This window comes from Dichotomopilus funicola (genome assembly GCF_033296635.1).
Source record: "Dichotomopilus funicola strain CBS 141.50 unplaced genomic scaffold C8A04scaffold_61, whole genome shotgun sequence".
In the NCBI taxonomy this organism is placed as follows: domain Eukaryota; kingdom Fungi; phylum Ascomycota; class Sordariomycetes; order Sordariales; family Chaetomiaceae; genus Dichotomopilus; species Dichotomopilus funicola.
Genome location: NW_026944082.1, coordinates 30,744 through 55,492, shown reverse-complemented (window position 1 = coordinate 55,492; position 24,749 = coordinate 30,744). Strand labels below are relative to the sequence as shown.

Here is a 24,749-nt window from a genome sequence, read left to right as displayed (position 1 = left end):
GTCTACATCTTCTCTAACAACCCATTTTCAAGTACAGCGCTCCTTCATGCTCTTAACATGCTACGACAGATGCGGAACGCCAACGCTCTCCATGATCAAGCAGACAATACTCAAAAAGCCCTCGCCCAGAATGAAGCCCTGTGTTTGTCTGTTAGTAAACCCATCGCAAATAATACAAGACGGAAACAACAAGAAGAAAACTAAAAAAAAAAAAAAACAAAAAAAAAACTAAAAAAAAAAATTAAAAAAAAATAAAAAAAACTCACCGAAGCCAAAACAATCAACGGCGTCCCCCCCCACCCCCTCCTCTCCCTCCACCACCAACTCAACACTCCGCCCACCGTCCTCGCCAACGTAAACGACGGCACATTATACATGCCCACAGCAACTGCAATCCCACCGGGAATCAACGAATGCCAGCGGCTCTTGGAGGCAGCCGTCTGCGTGCGCACAGCAGTGGTGACGGCGAAGAGGACGGCCGCGCCGAGAGCCCATTCCTTGGCCATGGGTGGGAGCCCTTGGCCGGTGACGAGGCGGGCGGTGAAGATCCAGACGTAGCCGGTGGGGACTTGGAAGAGGTCGCCGGGGATTTGGTAGACGCTGTGCGGTATGCGGGTTAGCGGGGGGGGGGGATATGGGAAGGAAAAAAAGGGAAAGGGGGGGAACATACGCAGTATACATCCGGTAGATAAACGCGCTCACGACCGCGCCAACCGTGGCCCCAATAACTTGCCCCCAAAACTGCGCTTTCGGCGCAGCCCCAAGCAAATGGCCCGTCTTCAAGTCCTGCATCATATCCCCCGCCTGCAAGGCCCCAGCCTCCGATACCGCGCCCGCCACCAGGTTGATCAGCACGCTCGACTTGTTCGACTGCGGGATGATGAACGCAAAGAACAGTTGGGCCAGCTTGCTGATGCCCGACACCGGGTTCAGGTCGGTCTCGCCTAGCGCGCGCACGCCCATGATGCTGAGGACGAGGGCCATGAACACGGCTGTGATGGTTGCGTAGAGGGGGACGAGGTCGCCGAAGACGATGTGGATGCAGACGACGCAGAAGATGATGGATGCCGCGAGGCCGATGGCCACTAGTCGGTCGCTGACTTGTTGCTCTGGTGGTGCGTCCTCGTCGTCGTGGTCTTCGGTTTCTGGAGTGGGACCAGATGATAGCGCCGTGTTGTTGTTGTTGTTGTTGTTGTTGTTGTCGTCGTTGTCATCGTCGGTGTTAGTGGCTGAGTAACCCTCACGCGGCCGGCGTCCAAACAGGATTTTGACTGGAGCGGACTGTCGAAGCGCCGGGAGATACTGCTTGCCCGAGCGGTAGGCCAGATAGCCCAAGCTGACCACGGCATCAGCCAGCATGATAGCCAACGAGATCCACACAATCCACCCCTTGCTCCCATGCTCCCAGTCGCCCACCGGCGCCGGCGCCCACCCCTTATGCTTAGCCAGCGGCGAGAGAATCCCCCACCCGACCACAGCGCCCAGCAGCATGTGCAGTGTCGTAGCCGGGCCCATGATGATGCCCTGTCCGACGTACGCCAGACTAGGGTTGAGAGTCCAAAGCCAGGTCGACGCCGCGGCCGAGCCAAAGATCGGGAGATTGCGCAGGACAGGCACGAAGTAGGTCGCCAGGGTGGACACGCCCGAAACGAGAAAGCAAACCAGCAGCAGCCGCACATTCCGCCGCCACGACTCGCCCTGTTTCGTGCCCTCCTCCTCCTCCCCCCCGTGATCTCCATTCTCGTCACCCTGAACCTGAACCTCCTCCCCCTTCGCGGCCAAACTCGCAAACCCCTCCGACGTATCCCCCATCTCCCCTTCCCCCTTCCCCTTCCCATGCAACACACTAATCAACACCGCCGTACTAAACCCACTCGGAAACTTCAACCTCTCCCTAATAATCACCTGTCTCCTCAACGGCACCGCAAACACCACTCCAAAACAACACAACCCCAAACTCCACACCACCAACTTCCCCAACCCCAGTACCACGGGCCCTTGCTCCTCCTCCGTCAGCAAATAATTCATCGCCGGCAACACCCCCACAAATCCACACCCCAACGGCATGATCGCCATGCTGCTCGCGACGGTTTGGACGAGCACATTTTCCACGGGGGAAAAGGGCAGTTCGCCCAGGTGGGAGCGCAGTAGGCGGAAGAGACCGAAGCCCATGAGGGAGGAGGGCATGCTCATGATGCTGACCCAGCCGGTTTGTAGGCCGAAGTACATGTTGGAGAAGCAGATGATTAGGCCGACAGCTAGGCCGACGAGGATGCCGCGGAGGGTGAAGGGGGAGCCTTCGATGGGGGGGCGTTTGGAGGGGGGGGGTTGGACATTTTGAGTTGTTGATGATGATGATGATGGGTGGTTGGGTGGTGGTTGTTGGTGGTATGACGGGGTGGAGGGGGAGGAGGGGAGCAGCGGGGTGCTGGCGTCTATGGGCGGTGATTCATCCGGGGGCGCCATCGTGGGCGCGGGCGATGAGAGACGACGTGGTTTTTGAAGACGTTGATGATGCTGAACGAGTTAAGAACGATAATTAAAACAACGGTGAGACTCGGTAGGCCCAAGCCTGGTAAAGGGCAGGTTGTAGAGCACGCCGGATCCGTAAAGGCGAAAATTAAAGGAATACCCAATTTCAACTACATGGGTAGTTAGAAATCAATAATACACACCTTCACTCGAATGTGGATGTTTGGTTCAGACGAAGTTTCTTGGGTCCTGGGGAGGTTAATGTTATTAAGCTATCGGATGAATAATACAGCAGGGCGAGAGGCTGGGGCGGGCCGCTGAAATGCATGACACAGTGGTCGCTAACCCAAATAGGCAACTGTACCGTAACTCGTCTGTGTGTCTTACACTATCACCAGCTGAACGGAGGGGAAACATGCGACCTGGGGAAAAGCATGCATTCTCTTAAGTAAGGGAAGAAGCTCATCGTAAAGGAAGAGAAAGTTGACAGTATGCTGGGTTTGGAACTGGATGAACGAGTCACCACCGGGTTTTATCTCATAGCAGGCGTCCCGAGGTACCCGTCCCGAGTGCCCGGACGGCTGTAACATACCTTACCGTGCAGCTCGCACACATTGAGGAAGGCCACAGATCAGAGAATAGAAAACCCGTCGTGGGCGATGCTCCTTTATATTCTGACCTCGTAACATGATAGCCCGTTCCATCTTCCATATTTATACCGCCGCACCGCCAACTATGCAACACACAGACTAACCCACCCTTCCAAGGGCAATAAACCCAACCTTAAAGCCCCTACTTATTCCATTAGGTACCTAGTTAGAACCCAAAACTATCCAACAAAGAATTCGCATCCGGCTCCTCAAACGCCGTCGGCGGCGCCTGCTGCTTGGGCATAAGCCCGCCCGATTTCATCTCCGCCGGCACATTCTGCTGTTGTTGGCTCTGCTGTTGACTCTGCTGTTTCTCTTGTTTCTCTTCCCGAATATGGCTCAACACCGGCAAGTCGGCCACAACAAGCGACTCCCGTCGTCGTAGCAAACGAAGGGGATTGACCTCCCCGCCGAGACCGGTCGCGCCGGCCGTGACGGGCTGGAGGAATTCCCAGTTGCGGACTGGTGGTGTTAGTTAGTCACGGAAGCGATAACACGCACATTTCGACAGACATAGGAAAAGGGAACAGGGTAGGAGGAGAAGAGCATACCCAAATCCAACCCCAACAAATCACACCCCATCCGATCATACAACCGCGCGCTGTGCAGCACAAACTCCCACTCCACTTTGGGGGTGACTTTGCTTGCGCCCCGGAGTGTCTGCAGGGTCTTCTGCCGCAGCTGTGCGTACAAGATCACCAGCGCCGGGTCGTCGGTTAGGAACAGCCGCGCGCGGGGGTCTGGCGGGTCCGGTGGCGATCCGGGGGTTTCCAGGAGGGTGTACACGGGGGTCTGCCGCAGTTAGTCAGTCAGTCAATAAGCCAGTCTCTAGACCCAAAATGCCCTCTAGGTTCGGCGGTTTAAAGGAAAGAAACGCAAGATAACCCACAATCAAAGCGCGCACAGCCATATCCCTTCGGTGCAACATCCAAAACGCCCACGAAGCCAACCAGCGATTGCCCTCCCGCGCGGCAATGCTCAGCACTTCCTCCTCCAGCAGCCGGCGCAGCACGGGGCCTGAATCCCCTTCGTACACACGCGCGACAGCGATAGCTAACTGGAGGTCCTGCAGCTGGTTCAGGCACACGTTGACCGCGTCCGCGAGGTGGTCGGCTAGGAGGAAGAAGGCGGCTGCGTATTCTGGTTTTTGTGTTAGTAACTATCCATGTACGTCCAAGAGGGGGTAAATGTTGATAGAGAAGGGAGGAAATACCAAAGCGCCGCTTGCTCATCAAGGCATAGGCGTTCTTGAGCGCGGCGGTGCGCCACTTGGGATCGTCAAAGTTGTTGGCTAGCAGCCGTTGGGTAGCGCCCTGTTCGCGGTTCCAAGCCGCCATGCGCCAGAGACCTTGGAGGACCGTCTTCTTGCGCAGCGCGAGGTAGTACAGGCTGCAGTCGATTGGGTTCTTGAGGTCGCTTTTGGTGTACTCGTTGCGTGCGATGGTTTCGAACTGTGCTTTCTGTCTTGCTGTCAGTGTCCAGGCCTTATCTCTTTATGTCGACTCTGGGTGAACGCGGAGAGTTGAGAGCCAGAGAGAGAAAATACTCACCACAGCAGCATTATCCGCCAACCACATAAACACCCCGCTCTCCCGCGCATTCTCCCACAGCATCCGCCCATGATTCTGCCGCGCCACAAAGTCCGCCAGCACATCCTGACTCTCCGAATGATACGCCCAATTAATCTCGCGCCAGCCCAACTGGATAGCACTCGTGCGGCCCTTGCGCAGCGCGTGCTGGCGGAAAAACAACATGAACCGCGCGCCGTTCTCGTCCAGCGACCGCCGCTGCGCCTCGACCAGCCCCGCACACTCGATGATGTTGACCAGCTGGATCTGCTCGTGGCCCGACAGCTGGGCGATGTCGATGCGCGTGAGCTGCTGGTTGATGGCGGCTGCGATGTCCTCGGAGAAGGGCGTGCCGCCTTCGTCGTCGTAGGACATGCGTCGGGAGAGGTACTGGCCGGGGTCTTTGTGGGCGGATGTCTTGGTGGTGTGGTCGATCTCGTAGAAGTCTTCGATTTTTAGTCCCAGGTAGTCATCTAGCTCGTCTCCTTCGGCCCAGAACTTGAGCGTTTTGTACAACGCCATTAGCACAGCATGCACCAGCACAATCTTGCCGGCTAGAATGCACTGGCTCAGAAACTGTGGATGAAACACCGGCAACGGCCCGTTCAGTCTCTGCACCGCATCAAACAAATCCCACCCTTTCTCTTCACCTCCCCGTTGCCCTCGACCTTTCCCTTGCCCTAGCCCTCGTCGCGGCCGCTGAGGCAGCCTCAAACTAGTCACCAGAGCACTCCCCGCATCAAACTGTCGGTCCTGCACAAACAGCTGGTTCCCCGCGCCAATGACCAAATGCCCATCACCGAGCCAGACCGAGTCCCCTATAGGATGCGGCGTGGCATCACGGATAGAGATCTCCCGAATCGCAGCCCATGCAGGCCCCCCATTAAGATAATCAAACCGCATCTGCGAAAGCAGCAGCACGCGGTGCGGAAAACCAACAGCAAGGATCGACTGCGTGTCAGGCGTCGACGTCCAATCCAAGTCGCTGATCGTATGGTGGCCGCCGTGGGCGTGTCCGAAGTCCTGCGTGTACTCGAGCCGCGCGCCGCGGACGTCCCAGATCGTGAGCCCAGACCGCGCGGCGTTGACGAGAGCGGCCTTTTTGCGCGTGCTGCCGCTGACGAGCGAGGGGTTGGCGATGCCGGTGTGCGTGGCGCAAGTGGAGAGCCACTCGACGCCGTTGCTCGTCCCTTTTCCTTGCGTGTTCCCATTTGCGTTCGCGTTCCCATTCCCGTTCGCAGTGAGGTGGCCACCGTCCGGCTCACTAACCCGTGCAGTCCAGAACTCGACGCGGCCCGAGTGCGTGTACGAGACGGCCACATCTCGCGCAAACACGTCAAGGAAGCCCGAGATGTGCGGGGCTGCCCCGGCCGGGTCGACAGGGAGGACATACGCTAGGTCGCCCGCGTCTTCGAGCGTGAACTGCGCCGATTCTCGTATCGACGGCTGCTGGTGTTCTTGCTGCTGTTGTGGTTCCTGCGAGACCCCATTCGCGGCGGAACGTGGACGGGACGAATAGAACGGAAACTTGACCTCCCACACGACCCCCTTTTTCTCCGACGTGATCGTCGCGATATGCGCCGTGGTATAGTCCTCCACCTGCCGCCGCGGCAGCACCAGCAAACACAATGGCTTCCCAGGTACGTCGTACCGCTGCTCAGCCAGCCTCGACGGCGTTGACTGCCGACAGTCCCACAGCGAGATGGTCTCGTGCTGCAGAAACACCACAAACCGGCCGTTCCGCAGCAGACACATGCGGTGAATGTGCCCCTGCTCCGGGATCACGACCTGTTGTGTAAGTCCCGTCCGGCCCCGCGCACCCGGTTCGTGCTTCCATATGACCCCCTGCCCGTTGGCTGTCCGTGAGACGATCGCGCGGCCGCTGAAGTTGCGCACGATTTTGCGTATTGGTTCCGAGTGGCCCGTCCAGAGTGCGCGCTGGGTCACCCGGCTCTGAGACTGTTTCTGCTTCGGTTGCTTCGGTTTCGGGCTCGGGTCGAACAGGGCAGCCAGGTTGCTCCGATACACCTCGATTCGGCCGTCGAAGAAGTGCAATAGAATCTGCATGTGCTCGCCCGACTGACAGTAGCTGTACGCCTCGACGTGCGGAGGACGAAGACGACTCCCCACAGCCTGAGACGAGTAATTCCTGAGGAGATCCAACTCCTGCGACGTGACCTGCGCCACGTTGAAGATATTCGACCTCCTCCTCCCCGTCTTAGACCCCACAATCTCCAACGCCCACGCCGACATACGCCCGCGGCCATCCAGCACGATACATATCTCCGGACTCTGGTTAGCGACCGTGATCAAATGGTCCAACGCAGCCGTGTCTCCCTTCGGCCGGCCCCCGCCTTCTTGCACCGCCGTCTCGGCCGCAGCGGCCAGATCGCCCCCGTGAATGATAAACGCCCAGCGCAAATCATCACCCCCCGTGCCCGACCCCGCGTGCTCTTTCACAGCAGGAAGCGCCTTCCGCAAATCCAAAGTCTCCCACAACTGCAAGTGTTGATGCCCATGACTATTAGAACCAACCCACACCCTCAACACCTGGTCCTCGCAAAACGTATACAGCGCATTCTCAATCGTCTGGTCCACATGATGCGGCCGACGCCACTGGATCCCCGTCACGGGCCGCGGATGACGCAAGTAGAGAAAGTCAAACCGCACCTCACCCGTTCCATAACTCAGCCGCCGCCAGACCTTGACCAACCGGTCGTGCGCGCCGACAGACGCGATGTACGCCGAGTCGTACGACAGACTGGCCCGCCGCACGGGGCTGGCGAGCCTCTTGCGCCAGGAACATTCCGGTTCTGCGAGGTTGGCCGATGTTTGGTAGAGCTCGAGACTGGTGTGGGCTACGAGCAGTTCTTCGGATGTGCCCCATGAGAGGGAGATCGCGGGGGTGTCGTCGTCCTCGTCTGTTTCTTCCCCTTCATCTCCTTCCACTCCCTTTCCCCTTTTTCCCTCTTCACCTTTCCGATCCCCAACAACAAAACTACTCTGCAACCCCCACTGCAACCCTCCAAACCCACCCCCCTCATCCCCCTCCTCCTCCACCTCCTCTATCCCCGCCCTCCCCAGCTCCAGCAGCCGATACACCCTCACCACGCGCCGCGTGCACACCGCAATCTTTCCCGACGCCTCGTCCAGCGCGACAGCACACAGCGGTGCTGGGTCATCGTCGTAGACTGTTTGCAGTAGCCTGTCGGGTGGTGATGATTCGTGTTCACCGTCCCCATCATCGTTGTCGTTTTCGGGGAGCTTCGCGCTGTATCGGGGTTTCGGGGTTCGGGTCTTGGGACTTCGCCCGCCGAGGATGGCGAGGGCGTTGCCGGTGATGTAGGCCTGCTTGGTATCAAAGAGGGGTGTGTTAGCACCACCATGGGAAGGAAGGAATTGGAGAGGAAGAGAAAACCCCGTGTTGAGTGAGTGACAGCTGACGTACGGTGATCCGCTTCCCCTCCCAGCATCCCGTGGCCAGTGCCTGGAGGCGCGACTCGGGCCTGCCGGGTAGGATGGTGCGCATCCTCTTTTTTGGAGTATTCAAGGGGTGTATTGTATTATCGGGGGCGTGTTGCGTGTTCTTTGTCTCTGCGTTTCCTATCGGTACGGCGTGTCTTGCGAGGACATGGTCCGGTTTCTTTCCCTGTTGCTTCTTTTCCTGCCCTTTTCCTACCCCTATTTCCCTTGAACAGCCAGCCGTTTCTCAGTTCCGAATTTCGCCGTGCGTAGGGTTAGCGCACCGTGGATGCTTGGCGGTTATGTGTCGTCGTCCCTGTCTAGACGGGAGAGCTCCGTGTTGTTGTTGCTGCTGCGAGGAGCTGCGATGTCGCAAGCTCGGCGTTCGGGTTCGGTCGTTGCTGGGATAATTAAACAGCCTGGGGACTTGCGCGGCGTGGGGATTTGGGTGGGGGCTCAGCGGGTGCTGCGCCGTGGCGTGCCGTCTCACAGGGGATGATCAACTAACTGCACCTTCTTTCACCCGAGCTTCCAGGGGAGCTTCTTGTTCAGCAAGACGTAGGTAGACGATGCCAAAGCCGTCGATCTTCACCTCCTCCAAGAAGAAGCTCCCAATTATCGCTTGATCTAAACTAGCAAGACATAGAGAGCTCTAGCCTATCATTTCACCCATTCCCGATACACGTGCAGCGCATCAGGCGACACCCCGCGGCACCTGAGGTTCCTATGACGTCGGCCTGCCACGCGTGAGGGAGTTCTCCCCGCGAACATGAGGCCCGATAAAGCTTGGCATCCATCCATCTCTCCAGGTGCCAGGCTCAGAGCTCTTGTCAAAGGAGAGGTAACAACGCTCTATTAATGTCGTCTGCGCCTTCAAGTCTATCTACGAGTCTTACTCTCGACGTCTCTACGTAAAGCATTTCCTATAAAACCGTAATCCGTGAAGCCCTAGGTATCCCCTCTTTGAAACTCCTTGAAAAGCAAAAAGAAGGACAAAGACGATAAGCGAACCAGGTCTGTCCAAGGAAAATATCATAACCAAAGTTGGAAAGAATAAGAAATGCAAACCAGCCCGAGAAGAATGAAAGCATGCAAGAAAGAGAAAAACACAAAAAACATCAAAAACTGACACCTGCCCCAATCCCCGTCCCAACATACCAGACCGTTTCCGTCCACCTCCCCAGTCTCACCCCCACCACCGCCCTCGCATCCAGCTTCATACGCCCCCCCAACGCTTCCCGAAGCTTGCCGTACCCGACCGAGTCCATTGACCAGTCGACCGGCATCTTAGGCGTGACCGACGTGCCCGGCGGCGCAGCAAAGGGAAGATTATACTCGATCCTGCCAATGGGTTCCGTGTGGTTGTACAGCGCGGTTGCATTGATCGAGTCGATGAAGATGGTGTTGTGTGAGAGCGGAGAGACAAGTGTGAACGTGGCGGTGGAAGAGAAGATGTGGAAGGTTGCATCGCGGATGAACTGAGGAGCGGAGTTGTTTTGGTCATCGCGGTCTCCCCGATCTGGTAGACGGAGCCGGGGCGTAGGAAGCGTCAGGTTGAGACGGGAGAGCGCCTCGCCGAGACGGGGCAGGGAAGGAATGGAGCTGCGATGCGTGCGGATGGTGACCGTTGTGTTGTACCCAGAAATGTACTCTGAGAGGAGGTCGCGGGCATGCTGAGGACCTCCATCCCCGCCCAGCGACGGATTCCAAAGTGCCGAAAGTGCCAGGTTTGTGTTGTTGCCCGGTTGAACATCGAGATCCTCTGCAAACGCCTCGCCCAAAAGTGTGCCGTTATTTTCCACGTAGAAACTGACGAACGGAATATGTGCCGAATACTGTGTAGGGTTGGTGATGTTGACTAGTGTCCGAATAGATAACGAGCTGGGTGTCGTCTCGACAATCTCGACCTTTCCTACTCGAGGTGCCGCGAAACCCAAGAGGTCCTCCCCAAAAGCTACCGAGAAGCGCCATGTTAGCTCGCCCACCGAGAAGCCGACGCGTGGACGAGAACTGGGGAGAAAAGCAACGCCGAGCCCCGGCTGCGGGGAAGACTGGCGACCTGATTAAAAAGGAGACGGACGTTTTACGGGAATCTTCCCCTCAGCAGGAATTGCCTTGACTGCCAGCTTGCCAAGGATCGTTTGCACCTTGACATCGACGAGCGCCTTGACCGTGAGCATCACCTCCTTGCCGCCAAAAAGGAGGGCCTGGATCACATCGGTCATGACATCGGGGTCGGTAACCTCAAGCGGCGCATCACGGATTCGGGATCGAATCTCCAACTTGGCCTCCTTACCATGCGCCGCTGGAGTCTGGGTCGAGTTCGCATACTGCCACTTCTTCAAGTTGAGCTCACCAAGCTTCTTGCCTTTGTAAAACACATCCGAGTGGGCGCGCACGTTGTTGACATTGAGCGCAAAATTCATCTCTGACGGGAGTCCTGCAACAACAAGGATGGTTCCAGAGACCCGTGGGTTGGAACTCGGGTCATCGGGCTCAGCCCCGGGGTCCGGCATCTTAAAGTGGACGTCGGTCAGGGAGAAGCTCCGAATCAAGTTGTCGAATGAGCGCCCCGGGAATGGAACAGGCACCGTGATGCTAGAAAGGATATCCCCAATCCACTCCGGGGTGTCTGGGCCCTTCCGGCCTCGAACAAGAACCGTTGCCTTTTTGCCATGGAGGTACTTCTTGAAGAGCAAATCCAGGGGTGAAGACTTCGAGTTCGGGCAGATTTGCGTGAGCGAGGCAGGCAATTCCTTAATCAGGCCGTTGGCGTCCACAAACACGTCGGAGCGAGCCCGAACAGCGACTTGGCTGGTGGTGGCGTTGGCCAAAACGATTGGGTGACCGCCGGGATGGCAACCAGGAACCAAAACCTCAAACCCAAGTTCGGGAATATCCAGAGATATCGGGTACTTGTTGAAAGCCTTGACGGTGATTTCAGCTCCCATGCCTTTCCTAGCACCAGGAACAGGCCTCTCCTTAAAATTGACCCTCGTGATGTTGTACTTGGGCATGTGAGGCAGTTTGCCGCCTGTACAACACATCAGTGACACATTCGAAAAAGTAGACCGTGTAAGCGAGAGAGACAAGAGGGACGGAAAAGTGTATGGTATTATGATAGGTACGGGTTTAAGCAAGAGACTTCTCTCCAAGATACAGGGATGCAAAAGAGCGATAAAGATCTTGACCTTCAAATGTCAGCGAGTTCTCGATGAAGTGCGTCCCCAGCGGGATGATTCCCGCGTTGAACTGAACATCGGCTTCCCCGCGGATCTGAACGTTCTTCAGTTTCCCCTCCAGCCACTGGTTCGCAATCCTGCGGATGCCCTCGGCTTCGCCGGCGGCAAGCTCGGCGACAAAGTCCACCGGGGTGTTTTCGCCATCCACAATGCTGGCGCTCGTCGGGGGAACAACAGCGCTGCCGAGAAGGGCGTTCTTGTAATCAGGCAAGTGGAAGTTGATCTTAGTCTTCCCCGTCCCCATCTCCCGCACGATCCACGAGACCGTCTTGCCAATCCACCTGACGTGCTCGTTCTCAACCCGTTGCGCCTCCACCCGGAAGTTAAGCTGCACTCTAGCGCGGATGCCATGCGCTGTGATGGACTCGAGTGACAGATTTGTCGGCTCCAAAACGACGGCTGCTTTTGCGTACTCTTGGAGTGCAGGCGGTACAATAAAGGCGAGTACCAAAACGGCAAGCCCGGTAAACGCCAGAATAATCATGGCAATGATGGACGGCCATCGTGTCTTTCGGCGTTTGGATGATTTGGTAGAACCTCCGGTGCGGCGAGAAGCAATGGATGCCCCATCGCCAGGGTGGTCGTCATCGCCATCGTAGCGCGGTGTCCCAGACGAACTCCTAACGAGCGGCGTGGACTCGAAGTCGTCGTTGTCGTTTTCGTTTTCATGTGAATCGTGTGTGTCGTGTGTGTCGTGGTTGTTGTGGTGGTCGTGGTGGTCGTGGCTATCGTCAGCGGAAAGGAGCGGAGCCCTCTCCGAGTCGGCCATTTTGTTGGTGTGTTGTTATTGATGCACAAATAGTGATTGTCGAGAAGGAAAAATGACGACGACGGGGAGGGCGCAGAGGCAGATAACGGCCGGGAGGTAAATTAAACGGGCGGAGTTTCAGGTTGTATTCGGTAGGTGATACGCGGATCCGTCCAGCGGCAACTGATGATGAAATGCCTGCCTTGGCTCGCTTGGCATCGACAGGTCAAAGAGCCTGACTGCGGGTTGACTGTGACAGCGACTAACCACAAATGTCAGGTGACGCCAAGTTTCAAGTTTTCTCCCCAGGTCAAAACATTCTACTTTAGGTCAATTCCGTTTGGAGGAATTCGATCACACTTTCCACATCAATCGCATTATCAGCTACATTCTCCAGTCGTGTTTCCTATACGTTAATTCGATGTACGCAGTAGTTAGTTAACCATTCGCATTCCTAGCAAAGCACCAGAGCATGAAAATAGGCGTAGTTACCGTTCTGCATCCTGTGGCTTCACACAGTACCTCGATGAGTAGCGGGGTTAGGGTTCATAATACGTCGCTCTGGTATTAACCTAAAATAGAAGTTTTGAGAGCTTGACAGTTGCCGGCCCCCATGCCCCGGACTTCTGATGGCCACGACGAGCCAATTGACTATTCCCAGTTCGTCAGCCTACAGTGCCGATTCCGCACAAAGATCACAAACAAATCCAACAATTCAAGGGAACAACTTAGGCACCGAACGGACTAGCTTTCCACCAGAATTTGCGTTCTTGAGCCGGAACATATTCGAGATCATAGCACTAGTAATATCTCTTCCCTTCAATATCAATATAACTGCCCCCCTGTACCTTATCGCGTTCCGGGTTGAGGAAAAGCTCAACCGATAAGATCCTGGGCCTAGTAACTAGCTTCCTGGTGGTCCCTACCACAGTTGCGGGTTCGGCCGAGTCACCAAGGTTGTTGACTCACGGCCCAATGTGTACAAAACACACAGCTCCTTCCACCTCCGAATGACGGCCTCCCAATCTCCAATTACTCTAACTCACTCACCTGACCGGATTAAGACAAGTGGCAAGAGAAGGATCTAACCACGAGACCATCTCTAGGTTTAATCCTCAACAAAAGACTGTCTTCTACTTTTTCAGTCCTCATCTTATACTATAAGTGGCAATGTCTGCTCGTGCCGCTTCTCGCACCATCAAATCCGCCATGGCCCACCTTCAAACCCGTTCCCTCTCTAGCACCTCCCGGCCCAGGCATCTTCTCTCGATCAGCGACCTAAGCCCGGCCGAGTTCACCAAGCTCGTTCTCAATGCCTCCTCCCACAAGAATGCCGTCAAGGCCGCGTTTGCTACCGGAGAGCAGCCGCCGAAACCGCTTCATGGATCCCTAGCCGGCAAGACGGTGGCCATGATGTTCAGCAAACGCAGCACCCGGACCCGTGTCTCGACAGAAGCGGCCGTGCAATTAATGGCCGGTCACCCAATGTTCCTGGGCAAGGATGACATTCAACTCGGGGTACGTCTCTCACTCTGCCTACACACAACCAGCTCAATGGCATCCTACAAATATCAGGATACCCACTCCCTTTTGTTCTCTATAATACTAACTCACCCCCCAGGTAAACGAATCACTCTACGACACCTCCGTCGTGATCTCCTCCATGACCTCATGCATGGTCGCCCGCGTGAACGCCCACAAGGAGGTCACCGACCTGGCGCAGCACTCCTCCGTGCCCGTCATCAACGCGCTGTCAAGCGACTACCACCCGCTCCAGACCATCGCCGACTTCCAGACCATCCACGAGAACTTCCCCGGCCGCACGCCGTCCGACGCTAGCCTGGGGCTCGAGGGTCTCAAGGTCGCGTGGGTAGGCGACTCTAACAACGTGCTCTTCGACCTGGCCATCGCCTGCGTCAAGATGGGCGTTGACATCTCTGTTGCCTCGCCGCAGGGGTACGGCATCCCCGAAGCGATGCGCCAGATCATTCTCGCTGCGTCGGAGGGCGTAGCCCGCCCCGGCAAGCTCGCCGAGACGCAGGTGCCTGAGGAGGCGATTCAGAACGCGGACATCTTGGTGACTGATACCTGGGTGTCGATGGGCCAGGAAGAGGAGAGCCAGAAGCGGCTCAAGGCGTTTGCCGGCTACCAAATTACCAACGAGCTGGCGAAGCGTGGTGGGGCCAAGCCGGACTGGAAGTTCATGCACTGCCTGCCGAGGCACCCCGAGGAAGTCCACGATGAGGTCTTCTACAGCGATCGGTCGCTTGTCTTTCCCGAGGCTGAGAATCGGCTATGGGCCGCTGTCGGTATGTCCTCACATTCTTGGTGTTATTTTCCCTACCCCTTGAGTACTAACGAGGCTAACATATTACTTTTACTCACAGCTGCCCTGGAAGCATTTGTGGTTAACAAGGGCAAGATTTTGTAAAATACTTGAGCCTCATTTTTACCTTCACCGTCAAATTTTTCTAGTTCAAAATGAGTGTGCGAGCGTGAGTTTTAGGTGTTGGGTGTCAAAAAAGTGTGGTTCGGTATTGGCCAAAATTATTAGCATGGTAATTGGGAAATACCAATCAATTATTGTTCAGGACACATCCAGTCTAATTTCCCAATGATACATGACCACTGCCTTTTTTTTCTGCACAACGCCATATTTCTTCACTTCTTTATCTTAACCAGGGGGGAGCTGGCTAGCATCCACAACCTCATCAGCCTCCTTTACATGTGAGTCCTCGTCGGGCCCGTACAAAGGCGAGCGGGGCAGGGCCATAAGGCCGGTGCGAGCTGACTCGAGAATACCGAAGGGGGCAATAAGCTTGAGGAAAGAGTCTATCCTGGATGGCTTCGCGGAACTGTTTTCAAAGTACCAATCAGTTATCGGTTATTATGAGTCAGAGATGTGAGGATTGGGCTGAAATGGGCCGCAATCCCCATTTCTCCACTTACACTTCGACAATGCAGCTGTTAGTGCTGATGTCCAGGACCTTGCCGCCAAACTGGTGTGTGAAGTAGGTGATGCTCTTCAAGTGCTCGTGCTTGTGGCGCAGAGCCTCGCTGGCCACCAGCTTGCTCGGGTGGAAGTCCTTGGCCGCCTCCACGAGGCTCGAGTCCGAGATCTCCTGGCCATTCCCATTGTCCGGATCCGCCGATATCTCGCGGTGATGGGCCAGCAACTCCTCAAAGTACTCAGGGCCGAGGATGTTGATCTTGGCGAGCACCAGCTCGCGCTGCACAAGCGGCGACGCAGTGTAGTCCAGCACAGCCCAAACAGGCACAAGATCCTCCAACTGACGGCGCGCCTGCTCAACCACGCCATCCTGGCCGGTGAGGACAATGGTCATGCGCGAGAGGTCCTCGACTTCGGTGCTGCAGACGACGAGCGAATCAATGTTGAAGCCGCGCGCGGCGAGGATACCGGACACGCGCGAGAGCACACCGGGCTCGTTCTGGACGAGGCAGTTGAGGACGTGCCTCTTGGGCGGGGCGGTGGACGGCGTCGGGGTCTCGTAGAGGATGTTGGACACGGCGGCCTGGGCAGACCATGCTGGCGGTTGCTCGACGGGGAGGGGTGCTTGCCGGCGGCGGATCGCCTTGTAGGCGATGGCAGACGTAGAGCTGCTATTCCTGGCGGTGATCATGGGGGCCACTCGTGGGACATCTCGTGCCTGTGTCGCAAGCCTGCGCCAGGCCGGCGAGACAGCGAAGAGGCTGCGAGATGCCATCTTCGAAAGTCAATTGCGGGGCCGGAGGGCCAGGGTGGTCGGGGAAAAAAGATAACACCAGATGCCAGTCGTGGCCGAGGTGATGCCAATGATAAATAGAAGTAAACCCTACGTGAGTCACCTGCGACAAAGGCGAGGCGGGAGCAGGCAAAGAGGAAAGTTTTCGACCGCCTTGGAGGTCTCGTCACACCTCGGGAAGCAACGGCGCCGGTTTGTGGAGGACACCCTTGTATTGGTCAATTCCAGTCGATAAGTCGACTCCGAGGCCGGTGGGTTTGGTGGGGCCTAGGCCCTTCGTCGTGTCACCAAGTTGAGGCTTGACTAGCCACAGCAGCCACATGTCAGTTGTGCAAGTGTGGCTGACTCGGCTGGTTTTTGAAGAGTGCTCATTGGCCATATGGACAACAGGCGGTAACAGTGCGGATACGTTGGAGACATGTGTTTAACACCGTATTGGCCGAGTTGCATGCGCCCAACAGCCTTGTGGGTTCAACTTTTCTTTGGTTCTTGCAGGGTGTCGAGGGAAGTTTCCCAGTTGAAGATCTTGGTCGCTCGCAACACATCCCCGCCGATTTTGTCACGTCTGACGGTTGGTTGTACAACAAGCGCGTACACCTTTTCGCTTCTTCCTTCTACATCACATTAAATCGACCTCTGAAAGAATTGGCTTATACCGGCACGCACGCGATGGATGACAGCGAGCGCCGCAGCGTGAAGCGCTCCCGCTTCGACCAAACCGAGCCCGAGCAACCCCGACGTTCGCGCTTCGACCGCCGCTCCCGTTCACCCCCGGCGCGCCAGCCCGACTCTGGCCGCGATCGCGAACGAAGTCCCTTGTCCAAACCGCGCGATGCTCCCGGCGACTCTAAGCCAGCCATAGACCCTGCTGCGGCTGCCGGTATGTTGCCCGAACCGCACCACAGGCTAAAGTGAAGGCCGAGGAAGGGCGGTTTCTTCTTTTTTTCTTGTCACTGACGTTATCATACAGCTGCCGCCGCCGCCAGAATCAATGCCCAACTCCAGGCACGCAAGGGCATTCAGCACGTCGATGTTCCTCCCGTCCGCTCGAATTCCACAGCTGAAAACGGCGAATCTCCTGACCCTGGTGCAAGCACCATCAATGGGGAGGTTTATGTGTCAGATGGCGATTATATCAAGGACATCGAGGTCAACGACTTACGCAACCGATACCTTCTCACTAAGTCGTCGACACAGAAAATGGTAATTACTTCTTGGCTGTCAAACTGATTTATCATCAGCTCTCCATCGTCGTGGCCTCCACGGCAATTTGTGCGGGACAGTCTTGCTTACTCGAAGCCTGATAGTTCGCACAGGCACACACTCTTTTGCATCTGCTGACCTCGGCTACCTGATCTAGATTAAAGATGAAACTGGTGCTGGTACGCCCGCCTTGAACCTTCAAACCGTTGTTAGAGAGCGCCGATTGACTAGTTGACTTTCCAAAAGATGTTACCACACGCGGAAGCTATTTGCCGGACAAGAACATGGCAACTCCCTCGGTACGTTGAGTCTGCGAATTGGCGATTCGGGGCTAGGACTGATCCTCATCTACAGAACCCACCCCTCTACCTCCATGTTACTAGCACAACAAAGGAGGGTTTGGACAAGGCCGTGGCCAAGATTGAGGACATGATGAAGCAGGAACTTCCCCAGCTTGTTGATGAGCGGCGCTTCCGGCGTCGTGACCAAGAGCAGCAGCCGCCGGTGGAGCGCGATGAGTTTGGTCGGGTAAGTCACGGACTGGTTGCGCCATTCGGATCCCGTTTTCTAACCGCAAGCAGCGCAAATGGCCTGAGGAAAAGATTCCGATTACCCTTGAGCCAGTCTACGGCTTTAACCTTCGTGCCCAAGTTGTGGGACACGGCGGCGCGTATGTCAAGCACATCCAGCAAGAGACCGGCTGTCGTGTACAGATCAAGGGGCGTGGTTCCGGTTACATGGAAGCTTCGACTGGCCGCGAGAGCGACGAGGACATGTTCCTTCACGTTGCGTAAGTTGGGTTTGCTCAAGCTGCGCTATGTCTGCTAACAAGATGCAGGGGCCCGGATCCTAAGATGGTAGAGAAAGCCAAGGAACTCTGTGAGGACCTTCTCGGCAACGTCAAGGAGCAGTACGAAGAGTTCAAGAGCCGCCCACCCCGTCACCACGGGCATGGTGGTGGCCAGGGCGGTGGTTATGGCGGCGGTGGTGGAGGCGGTGGTGGAGGATACGGTGGCCGCGGTGGGGGTGACTCGTACCAGGGCTATAACAGGGACGGCCACCAGCACAACAACAACAACCACAGCCATAGCCACAGCTATAGCAACTCCCCGGCTCCTGGCCCTGCCACGGCATCTGCTACTCCGCCCGCTGCGGCCAACACCCCAACGTCGGCTGCCGACTACGCTGCTCAGTACGCCCAGTACTACGGCACTACCGATCCGTATGCGGCCTACGGAGGTTATCAGGCGTACGTCCAGATGTACCAGCAATGGGTGGCCGCCCAGTCCGGCCAGGCGAGCGCGGCCCCAGGGGTTCCCGGTGCTCCCGGGGTTCCAGGTGCTCCAGGAGTTCCGGGTGCTCCGGGTGCTGCGGGCGCTTCCGCATCTCCGCCGCCTCCTCCCCCGACCGAGGCCGCTCCTCCTCCTCCTCCGCCTTCTGCTGCGCCGCCGCCGCCGCCGCCTGGACCCCCCGGCGCTTCTGGGTACAACTCGGTAGGTACAGTGTTCATCTCGTTCAGGTTCCTTAGCTAACCAACATCGTACAGGCTCCCCCGCCCCCTGGGCTGTAAGCTCTCAATAACCCTGCGTTGTTGTATTTAACGCCTCACTTTTTAGATGGTGATACCCTCTCGTTCATTTAACGACGGAATTTGCAGAGCATCTAGAAAGTATGTGGAGCAGCAAGGGGGAACGCAAAAGGGCGGGTTTGCCTTGAAAAGCTTTTGCCGTTGCATTAGCGTTGCGCGAGAAAGTATGTCTCTCGGTTCAACGTTGCGTTAATGAGTTTGTCTCGTCTCGGATAACACCTTTATTTAGTTATGCAAGACGCGGCGTCCTGTGGAGGTAGGGAGTATTTGTTTAAGAATGTACTGTTGACAGCAGAGAAAACCCCCTGATTCTGTGTTCTGACCGTGATTAGCTCTCAGCTGATACTTGCCCCATACAAGACGGGTTTCCCAGCGTGAATGGTCAATTAAAAAAATTTTTGTTTATCGGGATCTCGAGGAGCATTGGTGCATACTATTTCAAAAGAATCTGGTGCCTTTGTTTCAGTACCTCAAACGGGATGACCTAAGATAGCTGGCAGAATAACATTCCATGTATGTACATATGTACATGCTGAGATATGCTGTGTTGGCCCCTGCGTTGAGCACCCCACTGCTGTGCATGAGTGAAAGACGTCCGTGCTTGATACCACCACAGCGCAAGAGCGCCTAGAAACTTGGTGGGGTATACCCAGGAGCTCCCCCAACCATCCGTGCATCACCACCATGGTAGCCCACCATGAGCCATCAACGATACCCATCCCATGATGCGGTCAAGGAACCACACGCCGTATCGCTGAAGGTCCTGCGGTAAGATCAAATACACCACCCTCCACCATGTATTCTCCTCTAGAAGCGCCGAATCTAATTCAAGCAATCACAGCCTCTCTCGACCGTCTCTCGTCGCCCAATACCCCCTCCAACCCCCCTTCTCCGCGGCCCCCGACACGCTCTCCCACCCACCCCCTCTCGCGGCCTCTCTCGCATACAGCCCCAATGGCGTCCATAGCAGCGTCGCGGGCGAAGCCGACAGCGGCCGGGCCTCCGTCCCGACAAACCCGACCCCCTTCGTCCTAAGCCCAATCCTCAACCTTCCCCCCTCCTTCGGCTCCGCATACGTCGGCGAGACATTCAGCTGCACACTCTGTGCCAACTACGACATCCCCCCAGAAGTCGCAACAAACACACCAGTCCCAGGCCCACGCGGAGGTAAAAAGACCATCCGTGACGTGCGCATCGAAGCCGAGATGAAAACCCCCTCCTCCACCCAAACCTCCGGCGCCGCCACCAAACTCGTCCTCGGCCCATCCCCCCCATCCCCATCCCCATCCCAATCTACCTCTACATCTCCATCGACATCCACCGACCCAGACCCAGCAACCGACCTAACCCCAGGCACCACCCTCCAAAAGATCCTCTCCTTCGACCTCAAAGAAGAAGGCAGCCACGTGCTAGCTGTGACAGTATCCTACTACGAAGCCACCGAGCTATCAGGCCGCACACGTACTTTCCGCAAGCTGTACCAGTTCGTGTGCAAGCCGTCGCTGATTGTGCGGACTAAGCCTGGGGTGTTGAGGGCCGCCTCCTCAGCGGCCTCAGCGGCAGCGGCTGCCGGGACGGGTACGGGTACGGAGGCTGGCGGGGGGGTGGTGGTGAGGAGGCGGTGGGTGCTGGAGGCGCAGTTGGAGAATTGTAGTGAGGAGGGGATTATGTTGGAGAAGGTGGGGTTGGATTTGGATGAGGGGTTGGGGTATCAGGATTGTAATTGGGATTGGGAGGAGGGAAAGGGAGAGGAGGAGGGGGGGCAGGGGGTCGAGGGGAGAAGCGGAAGTGGGGGGCGGCCGGTGTTGCAGCCGGGGGAGACGGAGCAGGTTTGTTTTGTTATTGAGGAGGAGGAGGCTGGTGGTGTGAAGGAGGTGGAGGGACGGGTGGTGTTTGGGATATTGCAGATTGGATGGCGGAGTGAGATGGGGAATCGAGGGTTCTTGTCGACGGGGAGATTGGGGACGCGGCTGGTCAACCCGCGGTAAGGGATTCAGGGGCTAGACGTGATAGTTGGAGCTAGGATTTTGAAGATGAAAATATCCCAAGAAATAATGGGGTTTGAGATCTGAAGAAGTAGAGGTTGTCCGGTGGATTATACTAGCTACGGCGGTTTGTAGGCGAATGAACGGACTCATCATCTTACACTCATAAGAATAAAAAGTATTTTAGCAGAGTTGAACCGTTGTTATCTTTCATGAACCTATCATCAGAAAATCTCCATTGCCAATACAAGATTTGACAGTAATCAAGGGTACCGACGTCGCACATTGAGACCTCGAGATACTCAATCGACGCCAACTTCAGCCCCTGGCCCTTCGCATCTACGGTGTTACAAGCAGTCTGTACCCGAGGGTTCGGGCCGGGTGCTAGCCGACTGGCCCGGCGTTTATGCCGCGTTATATCACCTGGTCTATGATATAATACACGAGATCCGATTTGCGATTACACAAGTTTCGGATAAAACGCAAATCCGTTGCTCATGATCATGCCTCGGTTGTCAGCACATGTCATACCACACCACAGCTTTAACACTGGGGTGTTTAGCACATAAATGGAGCAAACAGGACCGACTGTTTCGTCAATGTTCCACTCGGCCCGCAAGTAGGAGATCGGGGTTTGTTCCCATGGGCCCCTAAAACCGTGGACGGTGGACCAGCGTAGTGTAAGTGGAACCCTAGCACGGCGGTATCCCGTCGTCGATCATCTCACTAACTTAATCTCCGTTACGACGCTATAGTCCCCTTTAATATGTATTCAGGGTCTCTGTCTCCCAAACGCGCTAGACAAGAATGCGTGAGTATTTTCGGTTGGATTGACGTTCGGGTTTCGGGTGGGGGAGGGGGTCCGAGAACAACGCCCTAGCGCACGTGTCCGTCCCACGATTGTACGCAGGAATAGGCCCATAATACCGGCCGAGTAAGACAAGCAACGCCAGCCGCACAGCACGATAGGCGAACCAGATAGCTGGGAGGGAGGCCCGAGTTACGCTCCCGCTGAAGACGCTGCCTAGCCGCGTTTTCCAGATGAGGTACCTTGTTTCCGCCCAATTTGTCACTGCATGCCGTCTCTGAGTTAATTTTCGGATCCTATTAGCCAAGTCGCTGTTGTGCTACGCCCGGAGATGCCTCGAAACAAACCCATGGTCCGGATTTGGCCAGGGTGAAAGGGGAGGCCGAACATGGAGGGGCTAGAGAAGCAAGTACTTGAAAGAAAAAGGGAGAATAGAGAAAAAAGAGACGGACGGCTGAGACTGTTGTGTGTTTGCCCATGGTTTCGAGTTCTCGGAATTACCTATTTGGGACACTTCCGGCCTTTGGTTGGTTCGCATACCAATCAGCCGGGCAGCTGTCCACAGTTCCCGTCACCATGTGGGACTCGCCTCGGGTCCCGTTTGGCGTTTTTGGGCGTGCAAAGTACAAAATACGGCTGTATCGGCCGCGCGGGTGATTTCGGCTGTTATATTTCTTCTTGATAGCCTCTCTCGAAGATCGTCCGTGAGTCCGTGACGTCTTGTGGGAAATAGCAGGGGTGACCGATCGTCGCTTGGATGCAATCATCCTCCAGGGTCAAGGGCCCTGGAGATCGTCCGGGTCACGAAAGGCTAGGCGCTCTCTCTGGCCCATGCACCTCAGGTAGCGGTCTTCTTTGTCCGGCTTGAAAAAGGCCCTGTGTTTTGCCGAGGAAAGTTGCATCACCACGGGCTTGTCTGGGGACTGATCGTCGAGAAAGACGCTGCGGTGTGACTCTCAGAGACTAGTGACGGGCTTCGGCTCTGCTGAAGATGTCGGCACCTTTCCTGAGTCGTCGGTGAAGCTGAAGAGGTGAAACACAACCGACTGCGACTGTGCCATTACCTAGTGTAGTTATGGAGTGTACTTCGTAGTTACTGTAGTTATGTACACGTGCAGTTGGAACATATGCTTGCCGTGAGTACCACTCTGGCCCGTCCCGCTGGGGCTTCCATGATGCCTTTGTTGGATGGTCGTCGCGCGCTTCGGCTGGTTGAATTGAGAAAAGGGAGAAATGGCGGTGGGCGCTCCCTGCGGTTTGGCGGCAGCGAACTACATCGTATCTGCGTCCACCCATGCCCATTCTGGGCTTCTCATGGCAGTTCCCGACGAGAAATCCGGAATATCAGGTGTGATGTGAGGCTGCTGGCCCTTGAAATGTCGTCACCTGGCCTGGTTTTGGCCTAGTTGCTACTCGCCATGAGAGACAATTAAAGACAACAAACGGCGTGAAGCGGCCGGATAGGTGGCCTTGCCGTTGCCGTTAGTTAGGGGCGGGAACCACAACTAGCTGCAGGTTTCCAGGGGTTGGACTCGGAGTCAAACACTTGTCAACAAAAGGCACCTATGGGATGCACGCAACTGCGATAGACACCAGGAAGTTCCCCTGCGGTTCCTCGGCTGCGGGCACGAGGCGTCGAAGATGGCGTGGCCCAGAAGGAGGACCACGATCCATGACCCAGCAGTGCGGATGCGGCCATCAGAACAGGGGGGTGTTGTGGAAGTGCGGTGGCCGGCCTTCCAATGAGGGCTCCGGACGTCGTTTCCCTCCCCAGAGCGATGCAGTGAGCCGGACGCGTCAACTTGTTGATGACACGAGGCTCACGCGAATCGCTCGCAGAACGGAAAGAGCCAGAACCAGATCTGTCCGAGAACGAGGGGACGGCAGTGTCCAGAACGGGTTCCATTGTGAGCACTGAGAACTGTGTTACTGTGTTGATGAGGAAGGCGCCCCGGAGTCAGCCGGCAGCTCCGATTCTTCCATTGCCCAACTTGCCATTTGATCGGCAGGTGCGAGTCCCCGTTTCGGACTTTTGGGGTGTCCCTGGATCACCCCCCGGACACCCTCCACACAATGATGTCGGGGCGATTGTGGTCCGGAAGCGCCTCCTCGTGTTGGTGGGGGACCTAAGATTCGAAGACGATGAAGAAATTAGGCGGTTATTTTCATACTCAGAGGGTTCCTGGGCTCGGAGACGGCATCGCGGTTCTTCTCCTCCGTGGCCCAGTAACTCCAGATTTGAAAACTGCAGGAAACAACCAATGGCGCGTGCAGACAGCCCAAACACCACGAACCTGACGTGCAGCAACCCGGTGGGGGGCGATTCCCTCAGATGCGGACGGTCTCGACAGCAGCCATCCTCCGCCCACCAGGAAACCGTGTGGCTCCGCAGATCGACCCACTAACTAAGTGAGGTCCACTGTAAAAGGAGAAGAGGGGCAAGACAATGGAAAGGAGACGAGTGCTGTGTATCCGTACTGCTTCAAGCCGGCTCAGAATAGATTTTGAAGTTGGAAATATAAAAACCGGCGGGTTTGTTCCTCGGTTCTCGTATGGCAGTCTCGAAAAGGGGCCTCTTTGCAGTGGAAAACGTTCTGGACTGGCAAAGATTGCACCTTGCAACTTGCCAGATTGGTGCGCGTGCATAAACATGACCACGGGGCGGCTGGGGCCAGCAACGAGGCTAAGGATGCAGGGGCATGAGACCTCCTGCAGCTCAATTACAGGGGTTATGGTTAGGCCTAAATGCAGAATGCAGATGCACCAGGCACGGCAGGGAATCCAACCATCCATGGAATGGGACGAGAAGCCAGAAAAAAATAATTGAGATATCTCCCACAACCCGAACTCAACTCCAACAGGTCCATCCCAGCAGGATATCTCCCGGCCCGTTGCGAATCTGTGACCGGGACGGACGCCTGTCCTGATTCAAGAGGAAGAGGCAAGCTTCAGCAGCCGGGCAGCGTGCCCATTTTTTTCCTCATTACTCTCGCACACTTTCGGCTCGGTTGGTCGTTGATCGGTGGCCCCGACTTCCTGTTCCTATTCACTTCTCCTGTTTCTGTTTCTGGGACACCCGATTCTGTTCCTCGTGCCTGATCGACCCGGTGCTTTCCTCCGTTCAACTCACAATTACCCGTATTTTTACTCCCACCACCCGATCATTTTTTTCGCCTAATCTTGGTTTCCGGGTTGGACGCTGTCAGTTGCTCGCACCCCGCGATTCAAGTTGCACATTCCGCAGGCGGGGCCATTTATTTCGGGCTCTCATCCCGTCACG

General features: G+C 56.3%; 5 protein-coding genes across 5 annotated transcripts; 2 read left to right on the top strand and 3 right to left on the bottom strand.

The window, feature by feature from the left end:
- Positions 1-60: 60 nt before the first annotated feature.
- On the bottom strand, positions 61-2,466 carry C8A04DRAFT_14191 (putative oligopeptide transporter; the record flags this gene model as incomplete). The annotated part of the gene is made up of 3 exons (XM_062778000.1): positions 61-138; positions 267-600; positions 671-2,466. 3 exons carry the CDS (start codon positions 2,464-2,466, stop codon positions 61-63), a joined length of 2,208 nt encoding a protein of 735 aa, XP_062634646.1.
- Positions 2,467-3,288: 822 nt separating this feature from the next.
- C8A04DRAFT_39214 (RAVE protein 1 C terminal-domain-containing protein) lies at positions 3,289-12,163 on the bottom strand (the record flags this gene model as incomplete). Its single annotated transcript, XM_062784499.1, has 14 exons — positions 3,289-3,584; positions 3,674-3,914; positions 4,012-4,262; positions 4,336-4,606; positions 4,673-5,880; positions 5,956-7,141; positions 7,230-7,270; positions 7,303-7,538; positions 7,791-7,881; positions 7,996-8,038; positions 8,139-8,220; positions 9,311-10,106; positions 10,233-11,186; positions 11,344-12,163. The coding sequence occupies 14 exons, from the start codon at positions 12,161-12,163 to the stop codon at positions 3,289-3,291; spliced, it is 6,516 nt and encodes a 2,171-aa protein (XP_062634645.1).
- Positions 12,164-13,312: 1,149 nt separating this feature from the next.
- On the top strand, positions 13,313-14,573 carry C8A04DRAFT_14198 (Aspartate/ornithine carbamoyltransferase; the record flags this gene model as incomplete). The annotated part of the gene is made up of 3 exons (XM_062778002.1): positions 13,313-13,660; positions 13,764-14,451; positions 14,530-14,573. The coding sequence occupies 3 exons, from the start codon at positions 13,313-13,315 to the stop codon at positions 14,571-14,573; spliced, it is 1,080 nt and encodes a 359-aa protein (XP_062634644.1).
- Positions 14,574-14,816: 243 nt separating this feature from the next.
- Positions 14,817-15,867, bottom strand: C8A04DRAFT_39211 (small subunit of acetolactate synthase-domain-containing protein; the record flags this gene model as incomplete). The annotated part of the gene is made up of 2 exons (XM_062784498.1): positions 14,817-14,997; positions 15,092-15,867. The coding sequence occupies 2 exons, from the start codon at positions 15,865-15,867 to the stop codon at positions 14,817-14,819; spliced, it is 957 nt and encodes a 318-aa protein (XP_062634643.1).
- A 687-nt stretch (positions 15,868-16,554) lies between these two features.
- On the top strand, positions 16,555-20,664 carry C8A04DRAFT_39210 (uncharacterized protein; the record flags this gene model as incomplete). The annotated part of the gene is made up of 8 exons (XM_062784497.1): positions 16,555-16,765; positions 16,856-17,088; positions 17,246-17,267; positions 17,335-17,387; positions 17,670-17,863; positions 17,927-18,581; positions 19,368-19,444; positions 19,518-20,664. 8 exons carry the CDS (start codon positions 16,555-16,557, stop codon positions 20,662-20,664), a joined length of 2,592 nt encoding a protein of 863 aa, XP_062634642.1.
- Between the last annotated feature and the right edge of the window lie 4,085 nt (positions 20,665-24,749).